This window comes from Haliotis cracherodii, unplaced genomic scaffold (assembly GCF_022045235.1).
Source record: "Haliotis cracherodii isolate W230 unplaced genomic scaffold, xgHalCrac1.p SCAF_8, whole genome shotgun sequence".
NCBI classification, from domain to species: domain Eukaryota; kingdom Metazoa; phylum Mollusca; class Gastropoda; order Lepetellida; family Haliotidae; genus Haliotis; species Haliotis cracherodii.
This window is the reverse complement of record NW_027266341.1, coordinates 33,288,772-33,308,430: the sequence shown is the minus strand read 5'-3', so window position 1 is coordinate 33,308,430 and position 19,659 is coordinate 33,288,772. Positions and strand designations below refer to the sequence as shown.

The window sequence follows — 19,659 nt, the reverse complement described above, 5'->3', positions numbered from 1 at the left end:
GGACGCAGGATCTAGAATCTACTCTTCTATACATCATACAAGATCAATGAACATTTCATATGCTGATATCAATCACTTGCTGAAAATATCTAACAAATACATATATCATAGCATACATTGTTCATGTATGAATACTACATTATTTTCCAATCTAAACAAACAAAAAATGATCATTTTAAAAATATTAAGTTTTTTACAAAGATTTTTTTTTTCTAATTGAGCTATTTTTTGTGTGAACATCACAAAAACATTAAATAAATATTTAGGATAGTTTGCATATATGCTAAAACGGATTGCAGAGAAACAAAAATATTAAGTTTTTTACTAATAACTTTTTTTCTAATTGAGCTATTTTTTGTGTGAACATCACAGAAACAGTAGCTAAATATTTGGGATAGTTTGCATATATGTTAAAACAGGATTGCAGAGAAAATATTCTTTATCCCGCATGTAGTTGTGATGATATAATCCTTTATCAACTTGATACTAACAACTACAGTCCTGAGTGAAATGCATGATAATAGATCAAGAAATGAAAATGATCTGAGGAATTATCGGGCCAGGGCGTCACATACTCACATATGATACGTTCATGATGAGCGCGGCCCATTGATAGAGGCATTCAGTGTGTTATATTATCATGTACATGTCACCTCCATGATGTATTCACTAACGAGTAGACACCTTCTGACAAAAGTCTATTGTTTAAGATAGGTGATTGATAGGTTGACGTGACCACAAAGTGAGATGTTAATGATAAGACAAATTGAACTGTGGACACAGCAGTCATTGCAGGCTTTGGAAAAGCTTTGAAAATCCAATACAGTTTACGATCCATTTATTATTCTTGAATTATTTTATAGCTTTTTATGGTCATTTAAACTGACAAATAACTTCTTCAGGTGTGATCGATTATGAGCAGGGTTTGAAATCAACACAAGTCTGCTAGTTCAAGCTAGTAAAATCACAGACCTAATTATTCAGGTCTGTGGTAAAATTCAGGCAGGACAAGTAATATTTCCTTATTGACTGGCACTTTTACCATTACGTAGACTGCAACTCTGATGTTTGTGTTGGCGCAGTAGTGAAAATAAAAGGTTTTTTTAAGCATGCATACAACGGAGCTAATTTCCGAAACACAATTACGAGCTAATTTACTTTCCGTGTCAAGCCTATATTTAAAACCATTACACACATCTAAAACATTATTTCATTTTTTTTAAATCTCAAAAGGCTTACTCATTTTGGGAAAAAAACAATAGAGTGATGAATAGATGAGTGAAAAATTCTGGTTACCACATGAAAAATGTAAAAACCCAATTAAAATAGAAACCCTGGAGTAAAAACTCAATTGCTCAAAAGTTATCTGAGGTTCTGTTAGCAGAGTTAGAGCCGTCAGTATACTAATCAAGAGACAATGAAAATGTGAACATGGTGAAGGAATATCTGTTTTTTTCTTCCCCAAAAACATAGTTGTGTTGTGAGGTGAAATGGGTTATAAAGTCACGTTCAAGATTATTGCATTATATGGCAACGTGTACGCGTGTGGCAGGGGATGTTTCTCCTCGCCCAGACAAATGACAGTTTTATAGAGCTAGCTCATTGAGATACCATGCTACAGTTTAACATGGATACCCCACTCATACTCAGTATACAGACCCGGAGTCGACCAGTCCTTGTTTTAGCCCCTTAATGCCAAGTGTCAGCTACAAGTACATCTTTGGTTGTAGTTATGTTACGTAAGCATAGATGGAAATGAGCTGAGGACTAGTTGGGTATAACTCATGGGGTCTATCACTAGCTTGAGGCTGAATTCTTGTTTGACCAGCATTCAGAAATATTATGAGGGTCCATTCATTGCAATGGTGTTCCTACAAATCGGTTTCACGGACTATCGATTGGTTTCCGTTTCCAACCAAGGAACTGATCATGACACATGTGACTAATTATTTTCAAATTATACATGTTCAAGAAATAAAAGAGGATTACATTAAGTATAACATGTTCAAAAACACAAAGTCTTATACGCAGGCCGGTTACAGTGTTTATTAGTCGAGGTGTTTGTGTTGCAGAGTATCGCAAACAACAGCCTCAGCCTTTATACAAAGACAAAACTAATACTGAAATCCTTTTATGAAAGTTAGCCTGATCTTAGCCAATATTTTCAATCTATCAGTAACACTTATATACTTAAACAAAAACAGTCAGGAGCATGAATATTTTTGGGGATGTTTTTTTCAATTGCGTGCTCAGTCTTCACTAGTAAAATATCCCCCGAAACTATTTATGATCCCGACCTTTTATTGTTCAGCATATGTTCATATCTACCAGTGTCAGGAACCACCTTACAATTATCAATGGTAGTCCAAGTATATTTTCTATAAAAGCAGTCAGTATAGGTCCCTTACTATACCGAATAGAATTTTACTTGACTCTGGCTTTGGACTAATGGCTAAAGTCACAATTTGCCTCATCCTTTTCATAACTCACTAAAACAAGGAACAGATCATTGGTTTGCCTGGTCCATACACAACTACTAACTGACAACCATGATAAAATTCAGCAAGTGAGTGAGTGAGTATGGTTTAACGCTGATTTTAGCAATATTCCAGCAATATCACAGCGGGGGAACGAGAAATGGGCTTCACACATTGTACCCATGTGAGGAATCGAACCCAGGTCTTCGGCGTGATAAGCAGACACATTAACCACCAGGTTACCCTGCCGGCTGATAAAATTCAGCAAAAGCAGGAATATCACTTGAACTCCATGTATGAAATTCCAACTTACGTCTTGGACACTCTTCGGTAACCGACTCCAGAAAGTCCTGAGGTGTCATATAGATGTTTCCCTGATATTCCACAGAGGCAAACTGACGAAAACGCAACTCACGGTGCGTGACCCTCTCTTTCGGTGGTTCATCTTTCTGTAATCAAAATATAAGTATAACAGTTATAATATTGTTGTGTCTTGCACAGAAAATGACAAAATCTCAAGCTTTTTGTCTTTCGGGTTACTTTTTGTGTTTATATCTAGCATATATTTTAAGATTTATAATTTCATATATATTCTCAGGCAAGTAGTTTATTGCATTGTTCATGGTTTTATGTCAGTAGAGATATCTTCAGTCTTTTAAATCATTTGTTTTACAAGCTCTACATCTTCCTACGGCAAGAGAGTTAACTGACTTTAAAAGTCCTGTTTCCACCCTTGATGAACAAGGCTGGAATTCCTGGGCTCAATCGTAGGGCCATCAGTGGCTATTACGAGTCATGTCCCTTCTATGCCTCTCCTATGGACCAATCAGATTCCACCTCACGTATCACTTGCATTTGCTTCGAACAAAATGGGGGTGCCAAGTCAAGACGATCTGATCGATAATCAAGATCAAACAGGTCTTACATCACAAAGTGCATCAAATCATGTGAGCACCTTGATAAGAAACATGAAAATATTTGCAAAATATCTGTTGACAACGAGATGGCGGTGCACATGCTTTGCAAATCCTGCAATCGACCGAAATCTGCATGACAGTTGACGAACCAGATTTTGATTTCATTGTGAGATTTTGATTGGACTACGCATAGACTCGTTAATACTCCATAATACCAGCCTAGTTCGGCAAGGGTGGAAACTGGACTTTAATAGTCAGTTAACTTCTCTTGCCTCGGGACGATGCAAGCTCGAGAGCTCAAGTACCCTTTGAAAAAGACAACAATATTTCTCTGACATCTTACAGAAATTCTGGCCATTAATTGCATAGGAATTACAATGCCATTTAACAAATGTTTAAGACCCAATTACTTATATATACCCAATATACAGCAGATGAATGTGATTCTATAAGCTAGAGGGTGCTTTACAACAGTATAAAGAAGTTTTTATCCATAAATTGTGTCTACTTTGTCATCCGTCAACTTCTAAGTAATGCCTATCAAACAATTCAACATTAATACCATTTACTTTCAAATATTGTATATGATCATCTAGGATCTCATTCAAGTACAACCCAGCCACAGAAAATAAATTCACAGAAATAAAACTTTGACATCAAATGTCATGTTTGCTTAAATGAATAAGTGTAAAATTGTGAATGGTCATGACAATCACATCAGACCTGAAAGAGGCTATTAAAAGGGATTATTCAATTAAAAGGCAATTAACTGGTAGCTTTTTAATTGCATTCGTTTCTGAATGAAAGGTCTGTTCACACCTGACTGAATAAAAGTCAATCAATTCAAGAAGGGGATTACAAACCGTTTGTATAGCGTGAAAGATTGGTTAAAATGTTATTTTAACAATAAAAGGAACACAATGATTTAATACTTGTTAATTGGCAATAAGTAAAATGCCCTAATTAATCAGCCACTCTAACATCGTGATTTATCAAAAGGACATGGCGATTCTCTTTCACACCTTTTCAAAGTAATTAACAAGGAGACAGGAGTTTGTTCCATGGGCTACTGAAAATCTTAGCATTTGTTTGATAACATCAGCTTTGTTTAGAAAAGACTGTTTGCTCAACGTCCATTCTTTTACTTTCAAGGTTAGCAAAAACAAATGTAACTTAAGATTGCCAAATCATGGATATCCATTGAGTCTTGTAAAATCTAGACACTAACTTAACATTCATAATGCAATGAAAGTAATTTAGGTGCAAGTGTAATGCTTCATGTTAACCTTGAGAATCAAGGAAACACCCTGTGTTCATAATTTGATATTTAGAGTTGGAAATACACACACAGTTAATAAGTTTTGATAGCTCATTAATTCTAAAAACGTTATGTGATATTATTGTTTTGGAGACATTATGCTAAAGTAGTTATGAAGACTGTAACTGATATGAGGAACCCACACCCCATTTGATCCCTATCAATGTGTGGCCCTTGCTGCCGAAAAAAAAAAACAGAAGAAAAAGAATCTAAACAGTAATTTCAAGTTGCCGGCAATTCTCATTCCCACACAGGCGTCATTATCATCTGAATTAAAAGTGTTTTGAAATATGTTTGTAATCCATTCCTAACATATATATGAGTCCTACATCAAGAGTTCATGCACTGCGGTCTGTCAGTCACAAATTTTAAGAAGGAGAAGAACTGGCCACTTGTTCCTGTCTATCCAATGTAATTACAATTTAAACCAATAAAGGTGTGGTTTAAGATGAGTTTCTATGGTTGTGGCTTACAGAGAAAATAGCTCAAACATTCACCCGTGTTGGAAAAAATAGCTCAAGATTAATGACCCCAAACACAAAAAGGATATTACATTTCATGCAATGCTGTTAAATCCATCAACACAAGTCAGTATGCTGATACAGTAAAAGAAAAGAACTAGCAAAGCAGGCTGAGTTTCCAAACAATAGAACTGGGACACATGCAGAAATAATGTTTTAACTTCTTTTAATCCCTACATATCAACGTCAATTGACTCAATTTTGTCTACAAGACAATTATAACTATTACATGAACAATGTGAACTTAAGTGAGGAAAAAAAACATATTTGTCATTCTAATGAATGATTTAGCTTTCAGCATGTTCAGTTTGATTTACATATATTTCTTTGCTACACAATGTTATCATTTAATGATGTCTCACAATCACCGACTAATTATACAATCAGCTGTGCTATAAATGTGTTATCACCATACAAGGCAAATGGTTTCAAGGGAGATAACTGTGATTTACATAATATCCAGCCACGACTGTCGAAAAAGGGGAAGCTAACGACTCATCCCATATTATAGCACAATATAGGGCACACAATCACCTTATTGCAAACTATGTATTATGAACTTTAAAATGATGGGATGACGATGTCATTTCGAAACCAGGACCGGCACAGACACAATTAAACGACTTTCCGACAGGACGAAACAAGTCAGTCTCAATGTTTACAAAAGCAACTGTAATAAAAACACTGCAACCCGACACCTGTGGGATTATACATCCCCATTGGCGCCATTATCTGAGCTTTAATGAGCAAACTGAAACGAAATCAACTCTAATCTAGTGTTATGTTCATATGCAGTGTGTATAAAAGGCGAATGCTAAAAGTATGCGAGAGGAATTCATATGACACCCTCACCTCCGTTTCACGAGCGTGAACCACTGGGACTATGGCTTGTCCTTGTTTATAAAACCAATGTATTGCTAAGGTGCAACCACTGGCTGCTGCTATCATGTACAAACTCCTCCTTGGAATTGGTTGTTTAGTAAATATGCCCTCCTTCCATAATATAGGACGCAAACTCCTCAGTAAGTCCCTGCATCTTCTCACAGCAGCCATTTTGCTCCCTGACGCACATGCGCAGAGAACAGCCTAAGCCACTACGATCATTGTATCATGAGCCATCGGACAGTAAACAGTGCAAGGAACGATGAGCTATCAAACGGTAATTATCTTTTAATTTCATTTGTTCACCATTATTTCAGTGACATGCGACTTACTTACCACCACCCTTGCTGATATGCCATGCTTTTTTCTTTGCATTATGTCAATTCTTAATAGATCAATCGGAACACTGAAGATAGTTATATTCGTTTAGTGTCTGATTATACTGCATTGATAACTTATATTATTTTGCGTGTATGTCATTTCAAACTGTTTGACATTTAAGATTGTCGCTGTGACAATTCATTAAACACGAGGAAATATAGTTCTCCATAGTGACATTTATTTGATTCGTAGTTACAGTGAATGCCACACTTGAAAATTGGAATTAAGTTTAGTGACGAAAATATGTTTCATGGATGATCACGACATATAGTTTCAATATACAGCAAGGAAGGGAAAACACAGGTAGATCTGTGGGTTATCTTGCAGTAACTTATTTCAACAAACCGGTCCGTTCGATAAGTGGGTTGCCCTTTATCATGTGCCCGTGTACTTGTCAGAGTATATACTGGTGCATATATATAGGCTTGTGTAAACTCTCAAGCCGGCCTGAGTCGGTAAGAGAGCAGAGGGTTGGAAAACTTTTATAATTACATGAAAAATGCTTAACTCCTATGCGGTGGTCTCCAAGTAAATCGCACGTAAACTAACTGCAGCTTCACATGAGATCGCCCATTTTCATTACCACGCCTCATTAAATGTTTTGATGGGACTTTAGTATATGCATCGTGTGTGTTAGGTTTGCGAGATGTTCGCTTAAAGCATTGGTATCATTCTTCCTTGGTACGCGTCTCCTGTGAAAAAAACCCTGGTTGTTTCTCCAGCGGCGCTGCGTTTACACCGGTTCCAATAGAACAGTCTCCGAGTCGTCTCAAGTCCCGCCTCTGTTTATACCCCTCGTGCACTGTACGGCTGTTGTAACCACCGAGCTGGTTCATTCATGAAGTGCTCGTGTGTGGTTATACCGACAAATCACCGGAATGCGTTAATCCAGTTACTGAATCGATGATAAATCACTCTAAATAGATAACGCTTATCACATTTGATTGTATTCCCGTGTCCTTGATTTTTTTTTTTATCTCACAGTAAGCTGTGAAACAAATTACCGTTTTACGTACCATTTAGCAATAATTAACGCACTGACTATGTGTTTTCCGAATTCGCATTTAATTATGTTTGCAACGATGCACACAATTCAAATTTGTAACTGGGATTCTAAAGATATGTATTTAGCAGCCGAGGCAATATTAGATGTGTTCAAGGACTAATTGATTGTTTTATTAATGAAAGGGTAGAATGTGGGAGCGCTGTTGATTTCAATGCACTGACCAGTGTCTTTCACATGCGCCCACGAGTGACCAACTGTCATTGGCTTTCGCCCCTTCATCACCCACCCACACACGCCAGTGGTGGTACTTGATGGTGGTTCTATAGGGGTAGGGAGCGGACTCATTCTCAGGTGTGGCCCCAAACTCGACTCTGTCTTTGTCTGTAGCTCCAGCAGAGCGCTTGAGATCGCTAACTGAGACGCATCCCACAGAGGCCAGTGACTGATTTTTATAATGTACACTACATGTAAGTACAACCGTGATGGAAATACACAGATAGTTTGTTTATAACTTGAAATAACTATATCCCACTGACAAAATGTTTCAATTTGTCAATCAAAATTATGTCTAGACAGGTTAAAGCTTAAAATGTTTCTTTTCTCTTCCAAATGAAATTAAATTTTAATACTCTTTTGTAATCGCTCTAACGCATTTATTGTTCTGCAATTCGTCATTGTTTTTAACATCTGAAGAAACGTCAGTTTAAAAGCATTAGTTAAATGTAGTTAAAGTGAAGACTATTTAAGAAAAAGGGATACACAAACAAAAGCAATGACGATGTGAATTAGTGCTTTTACAACCACTCAGTCGACAGCTTTGTTAACTTTTGTGATTGAAAATTTCATGCCTGTGTGAGCACGTGTGGAGGGCTGCTGTTCGACCAAGACGAGACAGTTCACATTCAGCAATGAGCACTGCTAATGGTGTCAGCTATAGGCTGTCTGGCTATCGGAGATCCCTATTAGGCTGTGGATGCCATCTGTAGAGTGTTCTTCTCTGCTTGTATGGTCGTCAATAGTACAACTGTTTTACAACATACCCTCATGTCTCTGGTGTTCCAACTCACACAACGAACGTCCTCATGAGATCACGGTTCTACGGACTGTATTGTGAGCGATGTAAATCCGTTATGTCTTTAAGTCAGCGGCGTGTATGTACCATACAGGTGGGTTCAACACTTTTGTTGGTAAAACGTTCGGGTTTAAATTCTTGGAACCATTTATTGCTGTCCTTTTTTAATGCCAGAATATTTTTCCAATGGTCTTGTAGTGATGATTCCTGCTCGATCTTTCCGACGTTTACACAACCCACAGTGGCAGTTTTTAACTCTGTCAGCTGTTAAAGAACCATTAGGTTGGTATGACGGTTAATCATCTCTGATAGGTTTTTAGCAGATTTAACGCACGCCTGTTCCTATTTCAGATCGTCGACAGAGCACAGTGGCCCTAGTTGTGTATAAGAAGTTCTCATGGGTGCAATATTGGTAGACGTGGACCAAGAAACCAAGGGAGAGATATCCCACATGGCGGATCCAAGTGACCGGCCATGTCATAAATGTGTTATCCTCTGGGGAATGCTTGGACCAGTAAAGGAGTGTTACCAAATTTCAACAACGAAACGGATCCGCTCGGGACCAAAGCGGTGTTTGTGAAGACTTACCTTGACGGTTGTCAGCTGTGGATTACATTTGTGTGGTGTTATACAGCTTTTATTTATTTATATATATATATGAATGTTCAAAGTATTCATCTGGTGGATATACCCTGTCATGTGAGCGCTACATTACAGATTCTGGAAAGGAGCTCGCTGAAGAGCTTTGCTCCATCCCGCGTACCTAACTTTGATTCACGCACGCGAAGTGCATGGGATTCGGTTGTTTGCCGAGGCAATGAACTCCTTGTGTTTTTATGTTTTCATTGTTTGTTGTATGGTTGTCACAGAACAGAGCGGAACTGCATATACAAAGCCTAAACTTTCCGAACCCCCTATGCCAAATTCACATCCTAGGTATTGGCAGGATTCTGTGAGACAATTACACCTGCAGAGCAAAAACAATTGGCATATTGCGATTACGAAGGATGGACATGTGTCTGGAAGTCGAGAGAAAGGAGAATCAGGTTAGTGGTGTTTATAAATCATCATTTTGTTACTTTTGACTATCATGTGGTCGCTTACATAAACGAAATGCCACCCATCTCTGTTTATTCGCCGATAGTGATAAAAGAATAGGAAGTAGTCTTGATCCCTGTCTAACACCACGTCAGAATGTTATTGATGAGTTGCCCCACAAATACATCAAACCCGTTCGTCATAACATTCGTCTCTACGATTAATTTATATCACCCCCCCAAAAAAACTATGTCAACGGCGACGGTATACACGCCTTATACAACATGCTCTACACGTTTCACTTACGTCGGGGTTAAAATCATTGTTATATCATAGTTTGGCAGGCCGGCAAATTCCTCCCTGATCGTCTAGTACATGTATAAAAACGATAAAAGAAGTCTCAGTGGTTATGCTCTCCTTAAATTCCAATTTTATTTTGATCTGCCGAATAAGTTGCGAGTATGCTACCAGTTGTACATGTTTCTGCGGTGATAACGATGACTGGCATCTCACGAGAGTGTGTTTCGCGCACTGGCCGTTCCAAAAACTGTAGTTGCATGCGCTTAGAGCTGCAAGGATGGCCCACGTGTGTTCAACATGTCCCAAGATAGGCAGGCGGCCTAGCCTCTCTTGGTGCACCGTTAATCAGTCTCATTTTTATTTCATCTCTCGTGCCTGATTTAATCTTTGACCTACAGAGATGCGAATGACTTGGGTAAACACATGTTGAATGTATTGGACGCATCACATAGTACATTGTTGCAATGTGATATTCATAATGTATGTAATTATAACCTGCTACGATTTACATGTGCTAGACAGTCATTGGTTACCCACCGGTAGGTGATACTGATGGTATATCATATAGCCACCGACGTGCTTAAATATCGCGAAATAGCTTCAGTAGCTAAGGTCGCTCATTTTACTAAAATTCATCTCAAACTTCTATACTAAACACGTCTTTCTGATCAAAGCAATCATTCATATTTTACGAACTAGTTTTATATTTTTACGCTTTGTCATGCACCTATACCTTTTCCATTGTTTGACAGACACTTATTTAGGTTGTATCCCTATGGGTCCGTAACGGACCAGTGACTCACCTACGAGTAAGGGCAAGCAGTGCTGTTCGTTAATAGGAGTAAATGATGTACGTTTGTGAGCTCTACCCCCTGTATAACCGCATTGTGTAATGCATGACAATTTCACTTACAAATAGTTCAATGAACTTAAGGGACCGGGACATACCGCACATAATCGTTCGGTCGTTTTTAATACACGATACGTGCAGCCTGAAGTGCCTAAGCATTTCAACAACTTGAGACCAAGCCAACGTCATACTATTCTTTGAATCCTAAGCGTTTAATATAGACCGGGTGGACTGGCGTGTACTCGTTTGGTCACACCTAAGTGCAGTGTAAGGCTAATTTTCCAAGTGGGTGGTACACCTGTATTTAAGAACTATCTTCCCTCTATCGGTAAGCTAATTACCGGTGATACCATGATTTGTGCCTATGCTTATACCGTATATACCCACGTCTCGGTAACATTTCCAAGAGTACTGTGTACCATGGGGCCTTTGTTTGATCCTATGTACTATATCCCTATTCTCTCCATACATCATGGGCCAAGCCAGCGCCTCATATTGTTTAGGGGCTTTAAGCTACTAACTGCCCGACGAGCCCTTTAATGTCAGTAGGGCTTCTTGTACCGTACTGGCGACCACCTTTGTCAAAGAGCGATCGTGCGGGGGAAAATAGCGCCGATTCTCTTCTAGTTTACCATGTGATGTGCAAAGCTCTTGTTTAATAGACAAGTGTGGAGTAGGCGACTTTTTCAGCCACCATGAAGCAAGCCTGGGCGCGTCCTTCTCATGTGTTCGGAATCAACGATAGTGTCACCTTTAGCGGATATTTGATACGGCGGAGTTCTTGGTCTATCGACCACGTTTGTCGTCGCGATCTACCTGTCACAACGTGCAACATTGTTGAATAAACCATTAAATGTTTGACAAATAGAGTCATTAAGCGGAGTTGCCGAAACCCTAGGATATTCGAAGGATTGTTCCGTTAGATTAACATGTTCTCTGATTCATGGATTGGGTAAAACTACATGCAATTTGTTGACAATGTCTCCACAGCAAACGTCTCTGACTGTTCCTCAGCAGCAATTAACACTGTCCAAAAAAGCCATTGTGATCTAATACTCTTATGTTTAATTTCAACGAACAAGTATCATTGGGATGTCATTACACCATAATGTAATTAGGAACTTACCTCATAAGAATGTGAATAATAATTTTATTTCTACTTTATAATTCCTCATTTTCACAATACTCTTCTTTCTACATCGATGACTTTTACATTACACTACCATTAACATTTTAGAGCTTACCCCTTTCCCTGCCAGCACTTATTTGCCATATCATTATGAATCTAATATCCGTTATGTGAAATGTACCTATACTTGGTTGAGTGGTCTTGAGCCGTTCAGTGTAAAATTCTACCTGCTCAGTGAGAACGCGACGTCTCGCTCAAACAGGTGCTGTCTCCGCCATCCCCAGCTATTAGTAATGTTTGACACACTCTCCAGAAATAATTTCACAAAAATGCGTGCATTATAGATTCATTTCGCCCCTCGGTTGTAAGTGATATTGATAGTAATACTTCTTCATGTTCAACTACTCCCGACCGTCTGGCCGGAGGTACAATCAGACTGCCTCGGCCGTGCTCGGTTTTCCGAGTGGCCGGAACCGATCTCGGTATAGTTGTTAAGTACTATGTGGAATCTATGTTATTAACTCCCAGCGATAAAGCGAGCGTGTTATGACGCTACAACATGATAGGGGAAAGGCTATCTGAACGTAAAGCTGAAACAGACACATTCACACCTAGTTTACGATCCGACTCACTAAGCGTATCAATGAGTTATGCATGCACCAAGACTTAATCATCGCCATGCATTTCCTTCTGAATGAAAGCACTAGTGATTCACGGCACTAGAAACTAAATTCAATACTCTCAAATACACTGCAGCTGTCAACAAATCCCGATATGTCTGGCGTTAGAACCAATGTGTTTGGTAACAGTTTGCACTCCCCCCAAGAGGCAACAATCCTATTGTGATATTCGTATGGATTTTTCATTTCCCTAAATCAGCGGGGTACACTAAAGGCTCGGTCTATACAGAATGGCTATTTCTATTCTGACTGCCATTTTCGTAGTGCCATTCTGGCAATAACCCACGACAGCCGAGCTCTTCAAGAGTCCGCATCACCCGTAGCTGTCTTAGTGCAAAGGCAGCTCTCGGACACATCCCGGTGTAACAACCCTACAGACTAGGATAAGCTTGACTCGGGGCATTTTACTCGGACGGCACCCAATAGCCTGTGGCGGATTATCAACCGTGAATAACTATCACGGCCATGACAAACTCTCCTCAGTGTGGTCTGCGAAATTCGCGCACGATATATGATTGTGCTTTGTCCAGTGTTTCGTCCCGACGTTTGAGTCTAACGTTGCCCTTGCGTTACACGCCGTCACGGAAAGTCTTCGCCCCGAGGGCAACTGGGGCAATTATGGGATAGTCAATACACAAGATCCTATTCACACGATCTGGCTTAAGATTTGGCTTCAATTTGCCCAATGAAACAGATTAACTTTCAAGTGACAGTTTCTGACCCACGACGGACCTCGTCTCGTTTTAGGGCGCGTATGTATGCTGGGCTCCCACGGGGCCATTTTTGGGCCATAACAATCTAACCTTGTCTACCCTTTGTTGGGTAAAATTCAAACACTAAAGTACGTTTCCACCTTTGCCTGAAGTACCCATAATCAATTAATCAATGATTATTTACAACCAACGACCGAAATACTCCGTCCTGAAATAGCCTATTCATCTGTTTGCATGTAAATACATTTTGTCACAACATTTATGGTAATACTAATTTATTGATTATCCGGGAAGTCTTCAGAAATAAAAACTAGCATACCGGATATCGTCTGCTTGCCGTCATTTACGTCACGTGACGCGCCTTTCTGAGCAGACGTTAAATATTACGTCATTAAGTACCTTGTATTTTGTAATCGATCAAAATCTTGACAAATCGATTCCGCACGGGCGTGTCTTAATGGTTGCACCTGTCAGATTTGTGACATGAACCTCAAAATCGCCTGTCATTAGAAATAAGGTAACGTTCTCCACGAAGAGAACAAGCCGTGACTTACTGGCCTTATAACTGACATTAACATTGCAATCTTACATTATTCTTCTATGAGAGTGTCATTGCGTTCCTCTAGTATTAAGGGTCAGACGTACCCTCGTGGGTTAATATTTGAAATAGCTATACATGAATTCCACGAATCACACAGACGGCGCTCACATTTCTACCACATCTTCGATGTTTAGCGTATATGGAATTTTGCAATAAATCAGTCAGAAGCATAATACGAATATTAACATAATGGAAATGATTACCAGTTGAAATGAACATGTTTGCGATAAACATAAAATAATTACAAATGGATTATTAAAGGAAAGCAGAATTTGTTCTTGACCATGTTGATAAATTGTTGTCATTACTCGAGGAAAGTCGATGCCACTTGAACCCAAGACTGATGTTTACACGCTGACAGAAACCGATTTCTGATGTTACGTGATTTGGCGTTATGTAATTGGGAAACCCGAGGGTGGGGGCAGTGTCCAAGGGTCCCACAGCTTGCCTGATCAAGGATCGTGGCCGGACATGGCCCGAGTGTGTATACTTAGAGAATTCAAATACGGACTCGGACAATATTAACACAGTTATGGTCAACTAGCCCCGTTGGTCAGGGTAAACGTCTCGGCCTTATTGGTTAGCGTCGTCTTCTATTCCTGGGAAACACTAGCGTTTCCTTGTTGATTCTGGTGTCAACAGACATGTTGGTTTCCGTGTTGTACAATCGGGGACATAACAGAGGCGGTACTCAAGGCTATAAAGGCGTGATTGTAATTGCGTTATGAAGTTGACACACAACTTACCTTCCCTGTAGCAAGTTTGTATTTTCATACAGGACGTTTGAAGCAGTTAATCCAAAGAATCGAAACACATCTCCCGAATTAACACACATCTCCTGCACATGACGCATGAATCACACAACTGTCTTATATTTCACCCATTAATTCAATTGTTCTGAAGCTTCAAATTCTGTATGTTTAAGGATATCTACTTCGAAATATAACAATGAAATAACTTTGGCTATTTTCTTTCGAGCTGTTCAAAACGAACTGCCTGTGTTCTGATCAACGCCAATGTGTATATGTATAATTGTCTCTGTATAATGACAGCACATCTAATGACTATACGATGTATTTGGGGTGATAATGCAATCATCTATTTATATCGATTACAGATCTGTATCATTCAAACAACTAACGGCTTGTCTATATCAAGCAAGGACGTATCAATGGACTGTCGACCAGGCGTTCACCTTGTGTAGTCTGCAGGTTGCTTTACGTGTATCAGTGACATGGAAATTTCATTGTCAGCATATTAGATATCAACCAATAATACGACAACTAGCACAAAGGGATTGCATTACAGACATATGTAGTCATGACGTGTCAAAGTTCCTGCGTTGTGAAATTCAAAATGTTAATGTGATTAATATGATTGTGAATGTCGTGAATTAGACATTGAGTGATTGATTGGTCATATATGATCATCAGTGGTGCGATTTATGTGTGTACACAAGTTTATATCCGTCCTTCACCTTCTATACGTTTTGAATGTTGTTTGTGTTGTTTATCAGTTCATTTTATAACACTTTTCAGTTTCAACGTGTCAATTTATCCTTTTAAACCAGGTCTAGATATGGACGAGGTTGTTACATTTCTTCTTTGACAAAGGATTATACTGATATATCATGGTTGCTATTGTAAGGTATAGGTGCACATGCTAGAGGACGCGATTAGCCAGTCCGTGTGTAGGGGCAGCCACGCAGCCACACATGTCCATGTAGATTTATGGAGCTTGTGCGTCTCGTTTTTTCCACTCCCAAGAAATGCTTTTAAGTGCACACTGCGGCAAGATTTCCCGGAATGTTCAATGAGATATATTGTGCATAGGACATGTTGATAGCAACACGGCACGTAGGCTTTCTAGACAGTCCCGTAACATGTTTTTTTTCTTATTTGATATATACAGGTAAGCTTTTCAGCATGCGGGGGACGTTGTTTGTCATCCACAAATAAAATTCTAAGTGGGTGTACCGTCTGCGCTCCGTGCAGATACCTACGCGTATTTCTCACATTTGATTGGATTTTTTTTCTGTCACTGAGTGATCTATACAATCAATATTTCATAAATTCGTACCGTGATTTATTACAAAGTCGACCTTGATTATTTCTTCAACGTAGGTAGCCATTTATCATGAGATTACCCCTTGTCTTGTCCCAAGGTCGCTGAAATTAACACCCTAGGTGCAATCCTCGGACCAAATGGTCGTGTAACGTGATTAACTTAGACTCCGTAAACACTTAGGCTTAATCACACAATACGTTTGATATAAGTCAATCTACAAACAACCTGTCAGCATATTATGGATTGTATCGGTTGGAGCCACAAAGGCATTTCAAGGATCAAATGTCATCGAGTTATCTTCGTTCGTCAAATGACCCGGACGATTTCGAATGGATGACAGCACCATACATGCGGAAACTGTTATGGACATGCTATGTACCGCAATGGCCATAATGTATCATGTGACCAACCGAACGTGATAAGATAGCTAACCGTTTTCTTATCGGCTAATACAATATGGGAGGTGTACAAAATTAACGTAACTGATCCGTACAAGGGAGATAACCCTATCACGTAAATCAAGGTCACGTGATCGCATGTTTCGGTTTGGGAAACAATGAGTACATTCATTTTATCGCTGTGTAAACATTATCAGGAATGCCATTCATATATATGAGCAGAAACTGAGATGTGTGTGAACAAGGTGTGATGGTGTAACAGATAATAGCGATGTTCATCTTGATTGACATGAACATGGACTCGTGTGTTTTTTGTATTAACCCGATTTCAGCTGATTAAACATTTAAATAAGATTGAAATTATTTCCTACTTTCTTTGTGACTATAAAATGTTTTCGAAATTTGAAATTAACTGAGTTATTTTTACTTTCAGCTGTACTTATAATGAAGAGCGGAATCAACAACACTGTAGTTATGAAAGGCAAACAAGCAAACAAGTATTTGTGTGTGAATAACGAGTCCAAGGTGTACGCCAGTGTAAGTATTACTTAAACAATCCATTTAAATTTAAGTCATAAATCAAATGATTTATAAAAAAGTATGGGTTGTTATTTTTCTTGTTACTTTGAAGAAGCACTTTTGTTTTTTATTAATGATTCCAACGCTAACTCAACCGGACATTTTCCAGTTCTTACCATTATTTTATTACTAATATTTTCATATTTGTTTATCTTAAGGCTATGTATAATACTGATAATTTTGTATCATTGTTCGTCGGGTGGTTAGTTAGCCCTGTTGATGAAGCGTTCGTTCCTTATGTGCAATACCTGGGTTCGGTTCAATGCATGCAGCTCGTTTTTGGTTGCTCCCTGGGCGATAGTGATGAAAGATCCTCGTGGTCCTACCCTCACCATGTCTGTTACTGACAGTATGTTGCTTTTGTTCCCAGGATACCCCGAACGAACGTCATTGCTACTTTGTCGAAGAGTACAACCCCAACAACTACAACACGTACCGCCACTCCTTTCACCGCCGTGGCGACCGGAAGGTCTACCTCGCCATTGACGACGATGGCACTATTAGGCTCGGCAACTCAACTGACAACATGAGAATATATTTCTTGCCGCTCGAACCAAAAAAAGACACTGTGTCAACCCATTCATCTCTGGTGACGACATCGACCACGGTGGTGACAACAACGCTTCCAACGTCTACGGTCCCACCTGTAAAGCGGAGACTTGAAAGAACTCGTAAACGCCGGCGACGGTGGTGCAAACTTTTAATTAGAGGTCGTTTAGAAAAAAACCCTGATAAGTATAAGGACAGATGTAAACATGACTGTGAAATTCTTCATAAAATGTTGGACAATCCTAAGCGATACAAGAGGAAATGTGAGAAACAGAGAGTGAAGCGAAGAAACAGAAACCGAAAAAAGCGAGGTCGTGGCCGTGCCCGTGGATCACATGGCCGTAGACCCACCCGTCATGACCACGAGAATAAGAAAAGGACCCGTCACCATCGGGCTAGGGGACGTGTGCGCCAAAGGACTGTTAAGGTGACATCGTCGCAAACACATAACGACAGTGTTACGTGACATGACGTGGTGGTCAATGTTGGTATTTAATGTCCCTTCTAAAACGTGCTATGCGAGACGGAGTCAAGTTGCGGCCTGGAAATGGTACCAGACTTCCGGTTCCGGTCCAAGACGTAAGCCATGTGTGATAATTTATTGTGTTTGAGTGTCATGGAAGCGAAGGAATATGACATGGAACAAACAGACTTCGTTTCATGGATTGTGTTAAAGAACATCTTTGTCACAGTCTTGTACAAAACCGTCCGCATCATATTGTTCTTGCCGGCCATATGTCTGAAGCCCAGGTGGACATTCTACGCATGTGTGAAGTGACGAGTATTGGTCACTTGACACCTCTATACTGACATATGGCACACAAGTCACCGACCCAGAGAACAGAGTGGTATTTGGATTTGTGTATAATTGTGTAACATACTCATCCATCGCCAAAGTCACCTCATACGTAAATCATAATTTCATTGAATTAATCGTCATCCTCATTCGGCACCTTTTAAATTTTCACCCGAATCTCTGAGCAAAGAGATATAGTTATTTTCCGAAAAGACATTGAACGTGCAATAACCGAACATGCTCGACATACTATTAGCTGTATTATTATATTATATTGTACATACCATGACACATCTCTTGTTATTTTTTCTTATATTTTCTCTTAGCTCTACCGGAAGTAGTCAACATTTTAGTCTGTCCCCTCACACAACTTAATCAGTAGATAATTGATTTGATCTGACTTTAAAATGCAGATTTGACCAGACTTTTACTTTCGAACTATATATCATGGTGGAAAGCGCCACCCAAACCTTGATCCGCTTTGACACAGCCTCTGTCTACACATCGTAAGACTAGGGTGTCACGGGTGGCCCAGTCGTCTGAAGCGCCGCAATTCGCTGTGCAGTGTTATGTCCCCTTTACACACCAGAAACCTATGATCGTGGGTTCGAATCCAGATTATGTTTCTATTCGTTTTTCAGCACCTTATCCGTGATCGTGGATTTCAACAAAGTGCTAAACGTCTAAAAACTGCATCAGTTATGGCTTTCTCACACATTAAGGTGACACGTCGTGATGTGACTGGAATACTGTTCAAAGCAGCGTTACACCCAACTTACTGACCGGTAGGGCTATAGGACCACTCTTCCAATAGCCATTTAGGCGTGGTTTGGTGACTACCGAAGGATTGTGATATCATTGGACCTGGGAGGTAAGAACCTGCAGGTAACCAATACAGTACCTGACAGCGCCCTGGCAGTCATTTGTAACTTTCTTACTGTTAAATATTGATGCGATTCATTGCTAAAACAAAGTTGCATTACTCGGTGGGAAACCGACGGGAGATGTCAAGAATAAAATGCAACCATCCCAAAAGTTGAGAGGTAGATGCCAAGGCCGCCTGAGTTAAAAACAAAATTTGTTAAGATTAATATCACAGATCTCCTTATGGTAATTTATCGATCCATTGGATGGTAATTATGGTAGTTTATCGATCCATTGGATGGTAATTATGGTAGTTTATCGATCCATTGGATGGTAAGTATTGTAATTTGTGGATCCACTGGATGGTAATTATGGTAGTTTATCGATCCATTGGATGGTAATTTATCGATCCATTGTTTCATAGTTTCATCTTCTCATATTTCTTGGATCAACGTTTAGTTGTGGTTTTCTCAAGCCGGGTTGCAAATGTTTGAGGTACATCACCACAATAACTAGGGATA

The 19,659-nt window shown here is 39.4% G+C and overlaps 2 protein-coding genes across 11 annotated transcripts in view; one reads left to right on the top strand and one right to left on the bottom strand.

Moving 5' to 3' along the window:
* LOC139450383 (calcium uptake protein 3, mitochondrial-like) overlaps positions 1–6,315 on the bottom strand; it is a 110,027-nt gene extending 103,712 nt beyond the window's left edge. For all 7 annotated transcript variants that reach the window (XM_071232065.1, XM_071232066.1, XM_071232071.1 and 4 more), the window contains exons 1-2: positions 6,086–6,315; positions 2,791–2,926 (exon numbers count right to left, since the gene is read on the bottom strand). In XM_071232065.1, coding sequence (XP_071088166.1) covers positions 2,791–2,926; positions 6,086–6,286 — 337 coding nt within the window. In that variant the 5' untranslated portion in view covers positions 6,287–6,315. The remainder of the gene's footprint in view (positions 1–2,790; positions 2,927–6,085) is intronic.
* Positions 1–18,540, top strand: part of LOC139450384 (fibroblast growth factor 10-like) — a 92,687-nt gene extending 74,147 nt beyond the window's left edge. For 2 of the 4 annotated variants that reach the window (XM_071232076.1, XM_071232074.1), the window contains exons 2-4: positions 8,926–9,620; positions 16,784–16,887; positions 17,300–18,540. In XM_071232076.1, the coding sequence (XP_071088177.1) occupies positions 9,392–9,620; positions 16,784–16,887; positions 17,300–17,944 (978 nt within the window). In that variant the 5' untranslated portion in view covers positions 8,926–9,391 and the 3' untranslated portion in view covers positions 17,945–18,540. Of the gene's footprint in view, positions 1–6,246; positions 6,393–8,591; positions 8,669–8,925; positions 9,621–16,783; positions 16,888–17,299 lie in introns of those variants that run through there. The other 2 variants (XM_071232073.1, XM_071232075.1) reach the window with 2 other exon arrangements.
* Positions 18,541–19,659: the final 1,119 nt, after the last annotated feature.